The following is an 18,404-nucleotide window of genomic DNA, read 5'->3' as shown; positions in this document are numbered from 1 at the left end:
TTGTCCTTGATGCTCGAAGCTAGTTGAAGTTCAGTTGCAGCCTTGGCTTTCCTGGTTTGCTCCCTGCAGGACCGGACCAGTGCAGAATAATTCTCCTTGGAGATGGATCCCGTCCTCCATCCTTTGTAGGCTTTTCTTTTTAGCCTTAGGAGGCCTGCTAGATCCCTAGAGAGCCAGGGGGGCTGCTGTGCCCTCTTGCTGCCTTTCCTTCAAGATGGAATAGACTCAGCTTGTGCATTGAGGATCGCTCCCTTGAGGAGGAACCACTCTTCTTGAACTCTCCTCTCCCTGAGGTCATGGTCCCTTAGGGCCTGACTGACAAGCCTCCTGAGCTTGTCAAAGTCAGCTTTTCTGAAGTCAAGGACTTGTATGTGACTTGCCAGCTTTACGGCAGATGGTGAAGGTGATCAGCTCGCGGTTGCTGTCACCCAGCTTCCCATCGATCACTCGGTCACTAATTAGGTCATCCCCTGTAACCAGTACCAGGTCGAGCAGTGCTTTGCCTCTCGTTGGCTTCTTGAGTCAGGTAGAGGTCATCCACGCAGGAGAGGAAGCTTTGTGACTGCTCGGATTTTGTTGAGTGATCCTCCCACAAGATGTCTGGGTAATTGAAGTCAACCATGACAACCATGGTCCTGGAGCATGAGGCTTCAGCCAGTTCCCGGGCGAACTCCTGGTCAAGCTCAGGACTTTGGGTGGGAGGTCTCAAGTAGATTCCCACCATTGTGTCCCCTGTGCCACGTTCCCCACGAATTTTAACCCAGAGGGTCTCTAGTTGTCCACCCTGGTCGTCAATATCAGCTTGCAGGGACATGTAGCTTTCCTTAACATAGAAAGTTACGCCTCCGCCCCTTTTATCTACACGATCCCTGCTGTACAGGGTATAGCCATCTATACCCATGGTCCAGTCATAGGTGGAGTCCCACCAGGTCTCCATTATCCCAATGACATCATAATTCTTTGGATTGAGCAGGAGGACAAGCTCCTTCTGCTTATTCCCCAAGCTCCTGGCATTTGTGTACAGGCAGGCAAGTGTGCCCTTGGGGGCTCTTGCCTTGCCCACAGATTCTGCCAAGGCTGGGGCAGGGGTGGGCTCCCTTACGTGCCCCCTTAAGTGCCTTGGTCCTCTGGCTTTGCAAGGGTTGCTCAGTGGGCCAACAGTGGCGGTAGTACCCCCATCCCCCAGTGGGCTTAGTTTAAAGCCCAGCGGAGCAGGTCAGCCAGTCTGGCTGAGAAGAGCCTCCTCCCCAGGGGAGAGAGGTGGAGGCCATCTCTTCCCAGCAACTCGCTGCCTCTCTCGCCAAAGAGCGGGCTGTGCTCATGGAAGCCAAAGCCTTCGCGATGACTCCAGTGCTGCAGTCTTTGTTTGACTACGTGGATCCTCCTCTCCCTCCTCAGCCCATAGCCTGAGACTGGGAGGATCGATGAGAACACCACCTGTGCTCCCAGACCCTTAAGCCCCACTCCCAAATCCCTGTAGCACCTCATGACCTGGCTGGGAGTGCTCTGGGCCACGTCATTGGTGCCCACATGAATAAGGAGCATGGGATAGTGGTCTGTGGGCTGGAAGAGCTTTGGGATCTTCTCCGCAATGTCCCGGACGTGGGCCCCTGGGAAGCAGCAGACCTCCGGGCTAAGGGGTCAGAGTGGCAGATCGCCCCCTCAGTCCCCCTCAGGATGGAGTCTCCCACAACAAACACCTTACGCTTTGTCTTGGGGAGAGCGGGGACAGTAGCTGCAGTTGAGCCTGTGTTGCCTGTGGGAGCTGGCAACTCAGCAGGCTCTGCTGGAGCTGCAAGAGGTTCATACCTGTTGCTAAGCTCTGGCGGGTCAGGGGCCTTGGTGCGGTGGGCGTTAGGGCCCTTGACCACCTTGCTCCATGCCCCTGACTGGACAGAGTGGGAGGTCCTGGAGTCCTCCTTTGTCCTGGAGGGAGACGGTGGTCTACCCTCCGGCTCCCGGGGGAGAAGGGCCTGGCAGTAGGAGTCAATCTCCTGCTCGCAGTCCCTGATGGCATGTAGTCTCTGGACTGTGGCCTGGAGCTCCTCCAGCTGGCATGCCAGAGACCCCAAAAGGGAGTAGAACCCACACAGGGAGGTGGCCATGCTCCCGGGCCCCAGAGCCTGAAAAAGGGACAGGTAGTCCCTGCAGCCAAGAGCCAGGGGCTCCGTCTGCGTGGAGCCCGGAACCATGGGCTCTGTCTGGGTGGCAGTCTCTGAGGTGCCCGATGGGGGGCCGCAGAGCCCGAGGAGACCATTGAGGTGCAGTGCATGCCCATCCGTGTCATGCCTCTGGTAGGCTGGGACTGACTACCCTGGGGGGTTCGCAGGCAGGTTCTCGGGCCCTCCCATGCCCCCTCCTGCGTGAACTCCGTACTAACTCACGCGCTGGCAGACAGCGCGCCTGTTTGCGCAGCCTGTTCACGTGGCTCCGGTTGCGTGGCTCCCTGGGGGGCTGGGTGAAGTAGGGGCCTGGGCAGGGGCTTAACCCAGCCCAGCTCCAGGCAGCTGCCTCCTCCTACTCCTCCCACTTAACTGATTTAGGTTAAATTAGTTTATTGAACTTCTGTCCCAGATCCGCTCCAGATTTCAGTTAAATCCCTCAGCATCCTAGGATCTTTAAACCTCCCCTGCAACCCACCCTCACTGTACAGGGTGGATGGGCCAGCCTTGGCCTATGCTGTCTGCTCTAGCTGAGCATGGAGGCATGCTCTAGCACCTCCCAGCTTATAGGGATGGGCCATTGCAGGTGTGTGGTTGCATTTCCAGAATCAAGAGTGAGTATCTGCACACTTGCTTATTGGTTCAATCTATGAAGTTTAGACTAACCTGCAAAGATTGAATCGATTCAACTTCAGGCTTTTAGACTTTCTGTATTTAGCCTTAAAGTTGAATAAGCATTACAGTCTGAAAGAAAACAGATTTCTATTTACTTCCTCTCTATAAACTTTACTTGATTTATAGCATCCACTCTGACTTAATATTTCCTTTGTTCGTAATGGAAAAAATCCATTAATATTTTCAGTTGAATTTTATTTAGTTTGTTGAATATCTGGTAAGGATCTTGTATGTTAGGTTATGCTAACATTCTGTAACTTCTTTATGTTGTGCTATGTTTATAGAATATAATAATATTATGAGTAAAATTGGGATGACTGTTGGTTCTGAAATGTTTTGTTTATACAGTGGTGAGTTCATGCGACTATGCGTGGACCTTGTGATATTCATTTTAACATATCAGTGTTACTCTGTAATAACTAGAATGGAAAGGAGGGTATTTTATTAACTTAAAGCAAATCCTTTGAATTGGAAATGAAAAGGCCAAATTTAAGGATGGATAGTATAAACTTGGCTGAGCAAATGGATTAATGAGCCCAGAAGGGGTAGTGAACATGGGTAGTCTGACCCAATCACATGGTAGGGAATATTATTCAGTTGTTTCTTGGTTGGATCCCAAAATTAATTTCTTTTGTTTGTTTCAGTTTTAGAATTCTTGTAAATCATTTAATATTGTAAAAATAAAGTATATTATTGAGGGGCCAGTGAACATGAACTCTATGTTAACTGTTTTAATTACTTGAAATATAATTACTCAGGGATGGATATTGTTTTCCTCTAAATAACAGTTCATATGCAGTTTGGACCTGTTGCACAGGAATTTTATGGGGCTTTGGCAGTAGACATTCTTTAAAAATGTGATCTTCAGGAGATGCCAGTTGTTTTGAAGGGCCCTACTTCCAGGAGGACGTTGGCTATGTGAGGGGATTTTCTCCCTGTTCAGATTATTTGCTGATTTATTTTCCTTTCTTGTTCATCTGTCATGCCATAAATATCAGCCCGAATTTTCTACAGATTTATATTCTACTTCCTTATTTTGTTTGTATGGATGCCAACTTGCTTATAAATCATAGTTCAAAACCATGTTTAATAGCTGTATACAAAGGTAGTGTGGGTAATTTCTTTCCACTTTTTCCTCTGGCATTCTTTCTTTTTATGTCCTTTGAAAAATATTACTTGGTCCCCATCTTCTGTCTTTCCCTTCAGTCTTTACTGTTAAATATCCCTTATGTGCATTGTTGGTAAGCAAATAAAATGGACTTGTTCATATAAGATAAGATATTCAAAAGGAAAAAGATACTGTAAGATAAGAATTATGTAATTGCCGTGTGTCAAAGTAATTTTGATAATTGCTGCATTATTCATAGATGAGTGTTCTAAGGCATTATTTTCTTAGTCAAAAAGGCAAAATTACTTAGTTCACTTCTCACTTGTCATGTTAAAATCCTAAATCTCCTATTGTTTTATCTTCAACTCATAAATTTGGGTGGGGGGGAGGGGAGAAATCACATGCAAGTGTCTTATTTTTTTAAAAAGTTTAGTTTTTTTAATGTACTATTAAGCTTTGGTGTAAGTTTGCTAAGTACCATTAAGAAAAATCAACTTTATACTTTTTCCTTATAAAATAATTGTGTCTAAGTTTTATATAATATAATTTCCCTTCTCTAACACTTCCTCAGTTTACCTTAAGGATATCACTGATGCTTGATAATGTAGAGAAATAGACTAGATATCAGAGAGTGAGGGTTTACAACTTTAACAGCTATTTGTTTTCTTTACAGATGGGAAGGTTGAAGTGACAAAAGAAGGTGTAAAGCTGTGCACCATGGGACCTGGCAAAGTATTTGGGGAGCTAGCCATCCTTTACAATTGCACCCGAACAGCAACTGTCAAAAGTAAGACCATTTTAGAGTTTAAACTTTGTATTATTTACAAAGGTGTTAATATCAGGGTTGAGTACACTTAGGCTGGCTATCAGTTTCATAAGGCATTCATGGTTAAAAAAACTTATTAAAATGTTTCAGCTTTACTAAGCTGGTCAACTTTTTTCTAAATTAGCTTTGGGTATTAATATGACACATTTCATTCCCTGTATCTCATTGGAGATGATATTTTGCTCCTCAGCTGGAAGTAGTTAAACAAAATTCAGTTTTCCACAATCTCATGTTTGTTTTCACCTATGGTAATTCCCTTACAAACCTTAGATCTGTGGAAATGAGCGGAAAAATTGTATACTGCGATAATACATTGTTGAATGCACCATCTAGGAACTTATTATTTCCAGTGAGGCCTTTGGTAACACACCTAGATACTCTGCACCTGAATTTCCTTCTGGAAGATAGGAAGTGTATTATCTACATTCAAGAGGTGTGGCCTAAAAGCAGAAAAAATTTCAAATACTGATGTGATGGGGCCAGATAAGCATCTAAGAAAGACTGAAAGGACCTTCTCTAATTCATTAGTTATCACAGTAAAATGGATAATTGTTTTTTCTGTATGTCAGTAAAAACGGACTATGGGCACTAACTGGTTTGATACTCTCCACTTTACTATGGTGTTTCACTCCCTGCTTCTGCTAGGAGAGCAAAGATGCAGTTTCTCTGTTATTTGTAGCTGAACCACCTGAGTTTGCTGTTTCTGATTTTTGTTGTTGTTGTTAATTTAACATTGTTATGGTGTTTATGCTGTCAGTGAATCTAAAGATTTGAATTTGAAGAAAGGAGGAAAATGTCTCAGTTGCTGTGGCATTCTGTACCTTTGATTTTGGTTTAATATAGAATACCTATATTAGTATCATGGCTTATACTTGCTCGTGCAACCCCCTCTCTCCCAGTAAAAGAAACCAAGGGAAAAAAAATCAGTCCATGGATAATTTCATTTCTTCATTTGCTGCATTCTGAGGCCTAACAGCACCTAGAACCTGAAAGTGAAGTATGTGGTGAGCAGGGAAAAAATCAGGAGATCATTGTATGACAACCTCAGGTCTTCGGAGCTTGGGTTGCTATACTGTTTTAGTGTCTCTTTGTACTCTCACCCTGATCCACAAACGGCATTTCCCTTGTCAACCAACAGTCATAAGGGAGTTCTCTCTATTTAGAGCAGCATAATGTATTATCTTTTAGAAACACCCACATTTGAAGTTCCAGTGCTTTCCCTCTCTCGATGATGTACCACATTATGTGGGTACACATCACCCACCACTTTGCTAGAATAGAAAACAGGAGGTTAGTTATTGGTTATTTAATGTTACAGGATTTTGGTTTTGTCTGCTGTACATTTTCAGCCAGCTTCTGCAAGCAACTGAATAGCAACACATACGTACATAGCTACAATTAGGGTTTTTTATGCCTATTTTTTTGCACACTGTCCCTTCCCATTAGCCTTTTTTCCAGCTGTCAATTGGTAACTAGTTTTAACTGCATCTTTCTTTCCTTGTTAAATTAAGGGCAAGAGCAAGGTCACTTCTACTGCTATCCTGAAAGGGACCTTTCTTTAAGAAAAAAGTGGGCAACACTATTTGTTAAGTCTTCTTTTGATTTCTCTCTGGCATATAAAAATGATGGTAATTATGCACCTCTTCTCTAGGAAGCTATTGTGTATGTAATTGCATTTTGGATGCTAACAAGTGATTTAAATGTAATTTCTATCTCATTATCACACAAGTGAGCAGCAATATAATTGTGATCAGCTTTATAACCTTTCAAGTGCAGTGACATGTGAAGTCGCCATTTGACTTGGTAAATATTTTAGCAAGATCTTAATGATATATATCCAGTACCTTGAGGTACATAGCATAATTTAGGACACATTGACTAATGAGTTTAAATTGTAGTCCTTGCCACTAAAAATCTCATTAAATATCTGATTGTTTTTGTACATGATTTTGGTCCCTCTAAATTTTGTCAATTTACTTATTAAAACTAAAGAAAGGAAGTTACTAGTAAGAGATAATAAACCTGATGGTAATGAGTAAGCAGAAGCAAGAACTTCAGTCAGCCAAGAGCAAGTTTCTCATTCATTATTTGAAGAAACTGATTGAGTAATAGTGATGAAACTGATTTCATCACTGATTTTTAGATGATTTTCCTGATGGTTTATAAAGATATGCTAAGGGAAAGCCCAGAGCTTCAAGTTTACCCAGAAGAAGATTAAATATTATAATCACACCAAATAAAGTTTCTGAAACCGAATTTAATGATAGAAGAAGCACTATATTATAAATACAGTCACAGTTCAGCGCGATGGATGGGAGTGTTTTACTGATGAAAGATGATCCCCACCAAGTTAAAATAGTGGAATATACAGTCAATTGTAATCAGATACATTCTTCATCACTCTCATCTAAGATTAATCTAGCTTATGAAGAAGTCCCTAGGAAGACTTTAGTCTGGCTTGAGAGAGATACCAATCCACCAATGTTTACCACTGACCTGGTGAAGGGACATTTGGACATTTTTAAGTCAGCAGGCCCCGAAGATCTTCACCCAGCAGTACTAAAGGAATTAGCCAATGTCATAGTGAAACCACTGGCACAACTGTTTGAGAGCTCATGTTGCTCAGGGCAGGTCCCAGATGGCTGGAAAAGGGCCAGTGTGGTTCCTATTTTCAAGAAGGGGAGGAAGGAGGACCTGGGTAATTATAGACCAGTTAGCATCTATTTTTGGCAAGACCTTAGAAAAAATCGTTAAGGATCACATTAGTAGGGGACCAGCAGGCAATACAATGTTAAGGAGCAACCAGGATGGGCTTATAGCAGGCAAATCCTGCCTGGCTAGCCTGGTCTCTTTTTATGACCAGGTCATGCAAGAGTAGAGGTAGATTTTATTTACTTGGATTTTAAAAAGGCTTTTTACATGGTGTCCCTCCCAATTCTTACTAGTAAACTAAGTAGCTGTGACGTGGATTTTTTTCAGTCAGGTGGGTGCAGAACTGGCTCATGGGATGCACCCAGAGAGTGGTGGTGGATGGGTCGGTTTATACTTGGAGAAATGTGGTATGTATTGAGGCAGCGGTGTCCCCCAGGTCCTGGTCCTTGAACCAGTACTGTTTAATATCTTAATCGGCGATCTGGGTGAGGGTGTAGAAAGCACTCTGTCCAAATTCACAGACAACACCAAATTATGGGGTATGGTAAAGGGTAGCGAGTGAATTCAGGCCAATTTGGATAAACTGGGGAAGTGGACAGATCAGAATAGGATGCAGTTTAACAAAGATAAGTGCCAAGTGCTGCACTTAGCAAGAAAAAAATCACCAATACACCTATAGACTGGGAAGTGCCATTCTATGTAGTACAGCAGTGGAAAGGGACTTTGGAGTCATAGTCAATGCAAAAATGAACATGAGTCACCAATGTGATGCCAATGTGATGAGGTAATAAGGCTAACCGCACTCTTTCTTGCATTAGCAGGTTCAGCACACGCAGGTCTAGTGAGGTGATTCTTCTCCTCTATGCAGCATTGGTGAGGCTGCAACTGGAGTACTGTGTCCAGTTTTGGGCGCTGCACTTCAAGAGGGATGTGGATAACCTGGAAAGGGTTCAGAGGAGGGCTACTCAGATGGTTGAGGGCCTACAGGTAAGATCCTATGAAGACAGACTGAGGGACCTGAATGTCTTCAGCATCTGCAAGAGAGGGCTGAGAGGTGATCTTGTGGCTGTCTACAAACTCATCAGGGGGATCAGCAGAGAATAGGGGATACTCTGTTTACCAGGGTGCCTCTCAGGCTTAATAGAAACAATGGCCATAAACTGAAGGAGAGTAGATTTAGATTGGACATAAGGACATCAGGAAGAAATTCTTTATGGTGAGGGTTGCCAAAATACGGAATAGACTTCCAAGGGAGTTGTGCTTTCCACCTACTGTGGAGGTGTTCAAGAGGTTAGACAAGCACCTGATTGGGGTCACGACCCCAGTGCTCTTTCCTGCCCAGAGCAGGGGGTTGGACTTGAAGATGTAATAGGTCCCTTCTGACCCTAGAAATCTATGAAATCTATGAAATTGTGATGATAATTTTAAAGACTGATTAATAAATCAGGGCATTCCATCAGAAACAGTAAAATTTGCTAGCGCTGTGCAAAGCTTTGGTAGCTGATTCGATTCATGGGAGGAGATTCAGCCCAATTCAGTGGCTGAATCTCCAATCCAAATGGAAACAGAAGACCCATTAAAAGCTCCAAATTGAATCAGAAGCCTCCAGATTGATTCGGCCATAAACTAAGCAGGCAGCAGTCCTTAGTGGACACAGCTGCCTTCAGCTGGTAAGTCTGTTGTGGTGGGTGGAGGGAAGGGGCATGGGGGGGCAGATCAATGCCCCCACAGTGAGGGAGGGATTGGGGCTGGGACAAGCTTCCTGGCTTGTGGGGGGTGCAGGACTCAGGGAGGGGGGCTCCCGCCACTGTGCACCACTGTGTGCCACCAGTTGCGGAGATCATGGGAGCGGGCATGTGCTTCTGGATGGGTGCGAGTCAGGTTGGGCTGGGCTGCACTCCATGGAGTGGGTGGAGCCAGGGCTGTGCTCTGGGTGGCTAGCCCCAGCCACAGCTCCGACTGCAGCCCTGGCTCTGCCTGCCCCACAGAGCACAGTGGAGTGCTGGCTCTGGGGGGACTGCAGCCACCCTAAAATTCCCCCATAGCCCTACGACTGGCCCCGCTCTGATCTGGGTACAGATGCCTGCCCCCATGCCCTGCCACCACTCACCCTGCTCGGGTGTAGCCGCGGCTTGTCCAGGATTTGTGGGGAGGCTGGGTGAACAGCAGGAGGGCATAGCCTCCTCTCCCAGGACCTTCTGCCACACATCCGGAGCACAGCCTGGCCCACCTTACCCCACACAGATCCGGGAGCATACACGTGCTCCCATGCCCTCCCAGACCGGAAGTGCATGGCAGCACACAGTGGCATGAGCCCCCCTCCCTGAGTCCCATGCCCCGCTGCCCCAGTTGGACAGCTTGTCCCATCCCCAGCCCTAATCCCTCCCTCGCTGTAGGGGCATTGATCTTCCCCTCGCATGCCCCTTCCCCTCCGCCACCCACCACAACAGACTTACCAGCTGGAGGCAGCTTTATCTAGTGTCCTTGAGGACTACTGTCTGTTTAATCTATGGCCGAGTCTCTGAATTGGCGCCAAGTCTTCAGATCTGAATCAGCTGAATCGAATTGGGACAGTGATTCACATCACCAAATCAAATCACTCTCCCTCTGAATTGGCTGAATCCAAATCAAATATTTTCCATTTCTCACAGGCCTAAAATTTGCTGATTTTTGAGGAGAGAGGGCTGCAGAATGCTCTCACAGAAGAGGTCTCTCATTTTGTCTTGTATTGACTCAGCACATATTACCAAGTGAACAATAAGTTGATTAAAGTGTTAAGTTATCCTCTCTGTGATTCACTAGACAGACAGACCTAAGCAGAGTTTGAACTTCCCTGAAATGTTGATTTACGTGTTCCTAATCATTCTTGACTAGCTAATTCTCTCAAAGTCAGTAGTAAGAATAAATTACTTGAGATTTCTTCTCTGTACTCCCTGTTACTACTTTCCACGTTTTCTGAAGAATGCTTCCATCTGTCAGGCATGGTGGTCATGTATAAACAGATCTTTACCATTCTTCTGTTGAAATGGTTCCACTTTGGCTTAGTGAATATTTTTCTTAGATACGCAGAGATTATTTAACTTTATGATGTAGTGGTGATAGCACAGAGATGTGGAAGACCCAGTTTCTAGTCCTTACTTGGAATCAGGTAGAGGCAATATGTTAACCATTGCATCTTACATTGCAGATGAAAGCACTAATCATTGGGCACTTTATGGTCCATCCCCCCCAATCTTATTCTGGTTTTGACTAGAGTTTCCATCTTACAGATGAGAAGCTTTGGACAAAATTCATAACATCTGTAAAAAGTTTAAGTTTTGATCAGTTGGCCTTTTGTGATGTAAAGTTATTGTTTAATTTTTTAAAAAATCCCCAAATTCAGAACCCATTGTTCATTATGATTGTAAACAGGGATCTTGGTTTTCTCCAATAGAAAATGCAAAATTCTCTGATTTAACCCCCCCTCCACATTTTTCTGTGATGAAAACAAAACATCACTATATATTATTTGTATTGATATGGCATTTTGTTTTCATGACGGAAAAATGTGGATGGGGGATGGGGCATTAATCAGAGAATTTTGGATTTTTTTAATCGGAGAAAACCAGGATCTCTGGTAATCAATCAGTGTCTACTCAAACTTCTGCTTTTAGCATTCCATACTTTCCCCCCATTTCTGAGCTGTCACTGGAACACCTTGCCACTGTCCTTTACTACTGAATTGCCAGAATGAAGGTCCAGCAAAAATTGAATAATGTATATGATATGATACAATGGAGCTAACAGTATTTTGGGGCCCATTATTATTACCAGCCTGTCGGTTGCTTAGGTGTATTGACATATCTTTTCATAATTTGTTTATAGGGATACTTTCACGTTAAAGTATAATAATACTTACAGAAACTACTTTGTGTGTGGATTTAAGCTGATCCATTAGTGGGGTTCACATCTTATAACGTGAGGGCCATAAAGAGATGAACAATTTTTTTCATCTTCGCTGTTTTTTAGAATCATTTAAAATATATTTGAAGTATAGCTTTTCTTCAACCATCTGTGACATCCCTTCTCTCTTATGTGAACCCTTTCAAGTTGCAACTCACATTTGGAGAGAACCATCTCTAAGGAAATGTTTAGAATATATTCATAATACCATGAAATTTTAAATTAGGATAGATTTGATCTGAACATCTCCTATTGACTTAATAGGATCATCTGGGTGCTAGGCTTTTAGATTTTGGAAGCCCAACTTTAAGCTCATAATTCTGAAGGTTTTGCTTCAGGTTTCCAGATACTAAAGCAAAAATAGTGGCTATTCTGATGGAGAGTATATTTTTAAATATCTGGGTTTCTTGCCTATCATTTCACTCTACGTGCAGCTAGCACAAAATTGACACCTGAATATTATCCAGTATTCTTCAAAGGTCAGAGTGAAAATCTTGATGACATTGAAACCTGAAAGGAGAACCATCACAAAAAGAACCAAATTTCACCAATGTTAGCCTTCCTGATTCCAATATATGACTTCTGTTCTGTACAAAAAAAGGAAAAAATAACATGGCTCTTCAATTTCTGCAAATGTGTCCTATAGAGAAATATTTAACAGTAACAGTTATAAACCATATTTTTAGATCACTCATAAATCTTCCTCTTGATTCAGTATGACACTTAAAATAAGAGAGAATGTTTAGTGTTGCACTAATGTTTACCTAGCTGTTCTTTTTTCCCCCTTACAGCATTTGGTCAAATAAGTATGCTAGTATTAGGCTAAATACTTAAGCATGTTTGTACACCACTGATCAGGTGAGTGCTAGAGCAAATCCAGAAACTAGCCCTGTGTTTTTTTTAAGTTGAATTCTGTTGCCATTCCAGTATTGGCAGAATATGCAGCTACCAGCACGAGAATGTGGTTGAATTAAAAGATGTAGGAAAAGTCACATGGAATGCTTCCTGTCAGATGCATACTTTGGCTGCCCACACAATCTCAATTGTTCTTCCAGTCATATACCTCAGTATCAATCAGTACCAAACCAATGACCAGTTGGAAAGATAATGTGGAATTATCCACTATTCTTTAGAGCAGGGGTGGGCAAAATATGGCCTGTGGCCCGGATCCAGCCCATCAGCTGATTGGATCTGGCCCAGAGGCAGGCACACACAAATTAATTGAATCTGTCCTTGCCCGCGGCTGCCCCTGCTGTGCTCTGCGTGGGGCTGAGTCCTGCCTGAGGCAGAGTGTGCTGTACTCCAAGCCTCCCCCAGCATCAGCACAGCTTCTGAGCAGGGCTCCCATGGCTGCCACTGCCCAGGGCACTGCTAGGCTCCCCCAGCCTCCAGCAACTCAGGAAAGGGGAGGAAAGCAGCTACCACCACCAGCAGCAACAGAAGCCCTTGTGAGATGGGAGGGGAGAAAAGGAGCTGAACCTGGCATCACCAGCTCTCTTAGTGTCTGTCCCACACCTACCAGATGAGGCTGCAGCTGAGTCTGCGCTGGCTTCTGCTGCTGTTGCTTCTCTCTCACTTGCCTGCTTGGTGGAGCTGCAACAAGTGCATGCTGGCTCCTGCTGCTGCTCCCCCATCTTGGCTGCACCTTCCCAGCAGGGCTTTGTGAGCAGCTGAGCTCCTTCATGTTCCCTCCTCCAACCACACACACTCCCCTGCCCTGTACAAGCAGGACCAGAGTGAGCTGCAGGCAGAGCCCCACTCCCCTCAGCACCCAAACGCTCCCCACTCACACCCAGAAGTCTCACACGCCCCACACCTCAACGACACCCACATACATACACCCCCCACACACCCATCTCCTCCGTCCCCACACACTGCACCTGCACCATACCTACACCCCACACAGCCCCCAACCACATACTCCCCCAGCCACCCCCCCCACAATATACAAGCAAACTGGCCCCAAAGGAATACTTCCTGGACAAGGGGAGAGACTCCCAGGTGCAAAGGTCAGGGTTAGAGACCAGGACTTCTAGTCACAAGATGGTGACCAGGGGGCACCTGCCAAGGGGTGGAGCTACCCTTGCAGCCCTTGATGCCTCACCAAAACTTGTTAAGCAGCCCTTCACCCAAAATAATTTCCCACCCCTACTTTAGACTCTAGCACTGTGGACACAAGCAAAGAAGAGAGACAATGTATATTTTTTTTTACTGTCCTTTGCAAACTTTTATTGTTATAGGAGTCACATCCTATAATACCTACTTGCAAATGTTCTATGACATGACAAGTTACTAATTCAAATTTTAACACTAACAACAAATAGCTTGTAAAAGTGAAAAGCTAAGACTTGTCCAGATCTAGCTATTTAATGAGAACTCTGTGTACAAAGAAAGAACAAAAAACCTAGTTTTAAAACTGGAAGAAAATACTATTAGGTCAGGAAGGAAAACAGAAGCCAGGAGAGTTAGTTTACTTCTAATTCAGCGTGTCAGGGACCAAATTCATCAGGCATCATATTTTGTTGTGTAGATATTTCTAAATGAGAAACTGAAACAGTACATGTTCCAAAGCGCCTTGCAGAGAAAACAATTAAATTATAAATGCAGCTATTATCCCTAGCTGTAATAAGGAAGAATGAGCTACACTGACATACTCCTTCCACTACCCTGGAGAAAGAATGAGGTTAATATATATGTAATCCTGCTAATTAGGAACCCTTCTGTATCCTGATAGAGAAATAAGTAACACCCCCCCCCAAATATTTATTTTCCTATTCCTAAGCAAATAGAACCTTAATATTTTGCTATTTGGTGAGCCTGAAGAAAGATGCATTAAATGCTGATCCTGAATATATTTGTTAGGAAACTTTAATGATATGAGGGAATATCCAGTGAGTTGGAGTGAAAAAGTCCAGTTGTATGTAAAAGCTTTTTAATATTTGAAAAGACCTGTTTATAGATAAAACTGTTAATAAATTGTTATTAAAATGTTATTAACATGCAATGGTTATCATGACTTCAGAATAATCCTGTTAAATTAATAGCCCTAAAATTCTATTTTTAGAATAGAAATTTCTGATTTCTGGAAACAGTAATTTTGTGAAAGGAATAGATTAATATGCTAAGAATGTTGTATGTTTTTGAAAGATGTCCTGTGTCCAAATTACATTTTTAACATTACGTACATTTCAAGTTTAAAAAAACACTTTTCCCTTGTCCCTATATGAATTATAGCATGTTGATATAATTCTACAAAATGTAATTGCGTTATTCTTGACGTGAACTCATATTTATATATTTTAGAAAATTAAATATGAATAAAATAGGGAAGTACAATTAAAGATGTTTTAAATTATGCCAATGTGTTTTGGTGTTAGAAATGAAAATGCCTTTCCTCAACTGCAAGCAAAATAGTTGCTTCAGGTTGCATGCCTATCATCAATGCTAATTTTACAAAAATTACCTCTATGCAGCATGATTAAGGGAGCAGTGTTTCAATTTCCTGCCAAGTTTGGATGAGCTTGTATTTGTCAGAGCTATGTTTATTTAGCCCTACGGATATCCATTGCCATCAGAACAGCAGTAAGAGAAAATGTTACTTCTACAAGGAATCCAGATACCTTGGTTCCAGTGATAATTTTCTAGTAAAACTAAGGCAACAGACTCCCAATTGTCAATGAAAACAAATGAAACTACGAAGAGTAAGAAACATTTTAAGTTTTAATGATAGAGGATACTTTCTTGCAGTCAGTTAAACCATCATATAAATTATCACATTTATTACTTCTAGTGGCAAAAGTTTATTTAGATCTCACTGGAACAATCAAATTGGTACAGAAGCTAATAGATAATTCATTCTAGATATCCAGTGATTTAGCTGAAGCCTATCTAATGTTAGTTACAAAAGGATTAAACTTGCCAGTCCAACAATGAAGGTCTAAGTATATTTTGCAGTATAAGATCCTATGCCTGTGCTTAATGAGAGCATGCCACTCCAGAGAAGGTGATTTTTTTTTTTTTAATCCCACAGTTTTCTCATCTGGACAAAGACACTTTTTGCCTTTTTTCATCCTATCAGGATTTGAGTTTAGAATCCAAATTTTATGTAAATGAAATTAGATTTTCTGAAACTGTTTAGAATCATCCTGAGGGCTGACTTGTGGCTGACCCTATGCAGATATACAAATTACAAACAAGAATGAGCAAAAGAAACCTTTTCTCACCCCAGGGACTGTTTGTGCTGGAGTTAGCCACAGTTTTACCTTTTGACCTCTTCTAAGTGCAAGAGCTGGTAAATGGCCAGGTAGTGTCTCAATACTCCAGAAAAAGTGAAAAAGGCCATAATACTTTCCAAGCAAGGCAGATTATAGCAGCTAAAAGATTTGATGCGGGCTTTACCCTCATCCATGGCTGTCTCATAGAGTATGTGCATATGAACTAAGTATCACATGGTGAAAAGGGGTAGGATTTTACTGGGTCAGCTGCTCAATTATAATTTGACATACACTTTGAAAGATAAACAATATGAGTTTAGTGCTCAGAGAAAGAAACAATATGGACCCAGTAAGACAACAAAGGTTCATTCTCCTATCTATGTATGTAGCTACTGGTATCATTGGTGATAAAGGCTCAGTTAAATGCCTATTAAGCTGGCTCTATAAGGTTATTTCTCCCTAGGAAATGCTGCAAAGGGGAGCCTGACTTTGTCACCTATAGGGATCCAAATGGTTATCTCCTCACTAGGAGAAGACAAAAGGAGAACTTGACATTGAGGACAATGAACTAATCATAATAGAACATTATCTTTTTCCCCCCTCTTTGTTGGGTAGACATTTATGCTGGCATGGTGTCTCTGTGAGGATAAGGGTGGCAAGGAGGAAGGGAGGTCAGGATGCCAGCAGTAAAATGCAATGAAATCCTAACAGCAGCTGAGAGAGAATATAATCAAAGGGAGAACAGTCTGAGATGGGAAGGGCAAAATAAAAAATTCATTAGAACACCTGGGTGCATTGTCTAGCAAAAAGGTCTAACGGATTATTGAATTTGATGGTAAGAATAGCACAACTAGATATGAAAACAGGGATGAAGAAAAAGAAAATATAAAGCAATTTCTTCTCTGTAATGAATCAACACTTTAATTTATTAGCTTTACCGAATAAGTAGTGTGAAAGGAGCTGCAGAGAAGAATAACCCCCCACCCCATGATGATTTTACACTTCAAGGACCAGACATTGCTATCTTTATCTTTATGCCACCAATCCTCTTGAGTAGACTCATTTTCCACTACATGTGTGAATAAGGAAAGTCTAATTGTACTCTAGGTGACCTGGGTGGAAAATTTCAAATATTGATAACCGGGCAATATACTTTGTTGGGTTTTACTTTTATTTCTGGGTTTCCAGCTGAAATACAGCTCAGGTGGATAATGACTGAAAATTCTTGTCATGTGGGGATTTTTCTATGTCCTGTATGGTACAGATTGGTGTTTTAATCACCTGTTCTTAGTTCACAATCAATTACAAAACCACCTTGAGAACTGAAGCTAATTAGTAAGATAGAAATACTTTTGCAACTACTGCCTGTGCTGTCCAAATGTACAGTAACTCCTTGGTAAATTGTTATTTTAGGCTAGCTTGTTCTGTTAAGGTTATTTTTTTTAAGGGGCACCCTCAAGCATCTCGTGCAGCTTAGTTTGGGCTGCTTGCTACAGAGTGTAATTGCCAGCACAGGTTGGGTAATTAGCTTAGGAATGGGCTAACTGGCACTTTTGTTTTGTGGGCTAATTACTTCATCACCTGAAATACTAAGCAGAGGCAGCTCCCCCTATCCTGATTTAGGAGGTAGTGCACCATGAGCAGAGCTTAGAAGTCCCCAAAATATTTGCCAGTTCCAACTTGTTTCCTTTAAGCATGCTTATATAATATTTTATAAGCACAATGACATTTTGTTGTCTTGGATCGTAGCAGGCAAATCAGTGAGTAGACTATCAAGACACTGCATCGTGGTGTAATCTAACATGACAAAATACTAACACTTGGTTTGTATTCATAAGCATACTTTATAGTTACTGTTTGTATCAAGATTTCTGTACCATCTCTGTAATAATAAAAATTGAGCTTTTTTTCTGGCCCCCAAAGCAAATCTGAAGTAAATATTACAAATACAGAGTCAATAAAATTGGAGGGAAAAATACAAATGCAGGTGTGTAGAAAAGGGGGAAAGAGTGACATTATTAAATTCTGAGCTAGGATGACCAGGAGGGTGTAATGGATTAAAGACATTGAAAAGCAGCTCTGAGTGATAAAACCATGGAGTAATGGAAAAGACTGTTGTTAGATGAGACTTTTAAGGAGCACTTGGTTGCTTGGAACTTTAAACATTTGTAAATACGCAAAGCTACATTTTTTACCTAACACATGTAGAATACTATCTATTACTTAGTATACTAAAATGTGTCATATGTCTTTTTCAGTGTATATGCCAATTGTACGTTTGCTCCCCAAAATGTGGAAGAGCTGTCTAGCCTTTTACCTATGAGTTTTCTTTTCTGAAGACTCTTACCAGTTCTTTCTCTTACCTCAGCTATAATTAGCTTTGGGCATATTAGTAAGATTTGGAAGAAAGGGCCCACAGCTTAATGAAAAATAACATTTATCTTGCAACTCATTAAATTGAAAAGGTTCGTATATTGTATTTGACTCTATCTTCTAAAATGTTATGGAATTTTTTATTTTTCTTGACACCAAACTAATAACTTCACGGGTATTGCAAAGAAAAGATAATTCACTGGCAGACTATTGCTGTTGTTTTAGCTAAACTAAATGTGTTGGCTGTATCTGCTTTGTATGTATTGTAACACTGCTGTGTTAAAGTACTGTCATAGCCATTAATACTCTGATATAGTTTTTTTTTTAAGTTTTATGTGTTTAAAGAAAAAATAAACTTGCTTTTTGTTTTTCTCCCTCTCTGCACCCCCCTTTAAATAATATAACCAGTATGGTTTCTCTGTGGACTTTTATTTGGAAAAAAATTTCTGATT

The 18,404-nt window shown here is 42.0% G+C and overlaps 1 protein-coding gene across 2 annotated transcripts in view; it reads left to right on the top strand.

Annotated features, from left to right (window-relative positions):
* Positions 1–18,404, top strand: part of PRKG1 (protein kinase, cGMP-dependent, type I) — a 1,071,278-nt gene that overhangs the window by 402,760 nt on the left and 650,114 nt on the right. For both annotated transcript variants that reach the window (XM_019538593.1, XM_019538592.1), the window contains exon 3: positions 4,619–4,732. In XM_019538593.1, the coding sequence (XP_019394138.1) occupies positions 4,619–4,732 (114 nt within the window). The remainder of the gene's footprint in view (positions 1–4,618; positions 4,733–18,404) is intronic.

Source organism: Crocodylus porosus, unplaced genomic scaffold (assembly GCF_001723895.1).
Source record: "Crocodylus porosus isolate Cpor-Errol unplaced genomic scaffold, CroPor_comp1, whole genome shotgun sequence".
NCBI lineage: Eukaryota > Metazoa > Chordata > Crocodylia > Crocodylidae > Crocodylus > Crocodylus porosus.
This window is presented reverse-complemented; position numbering and strand designations above follow the sequence as displayed.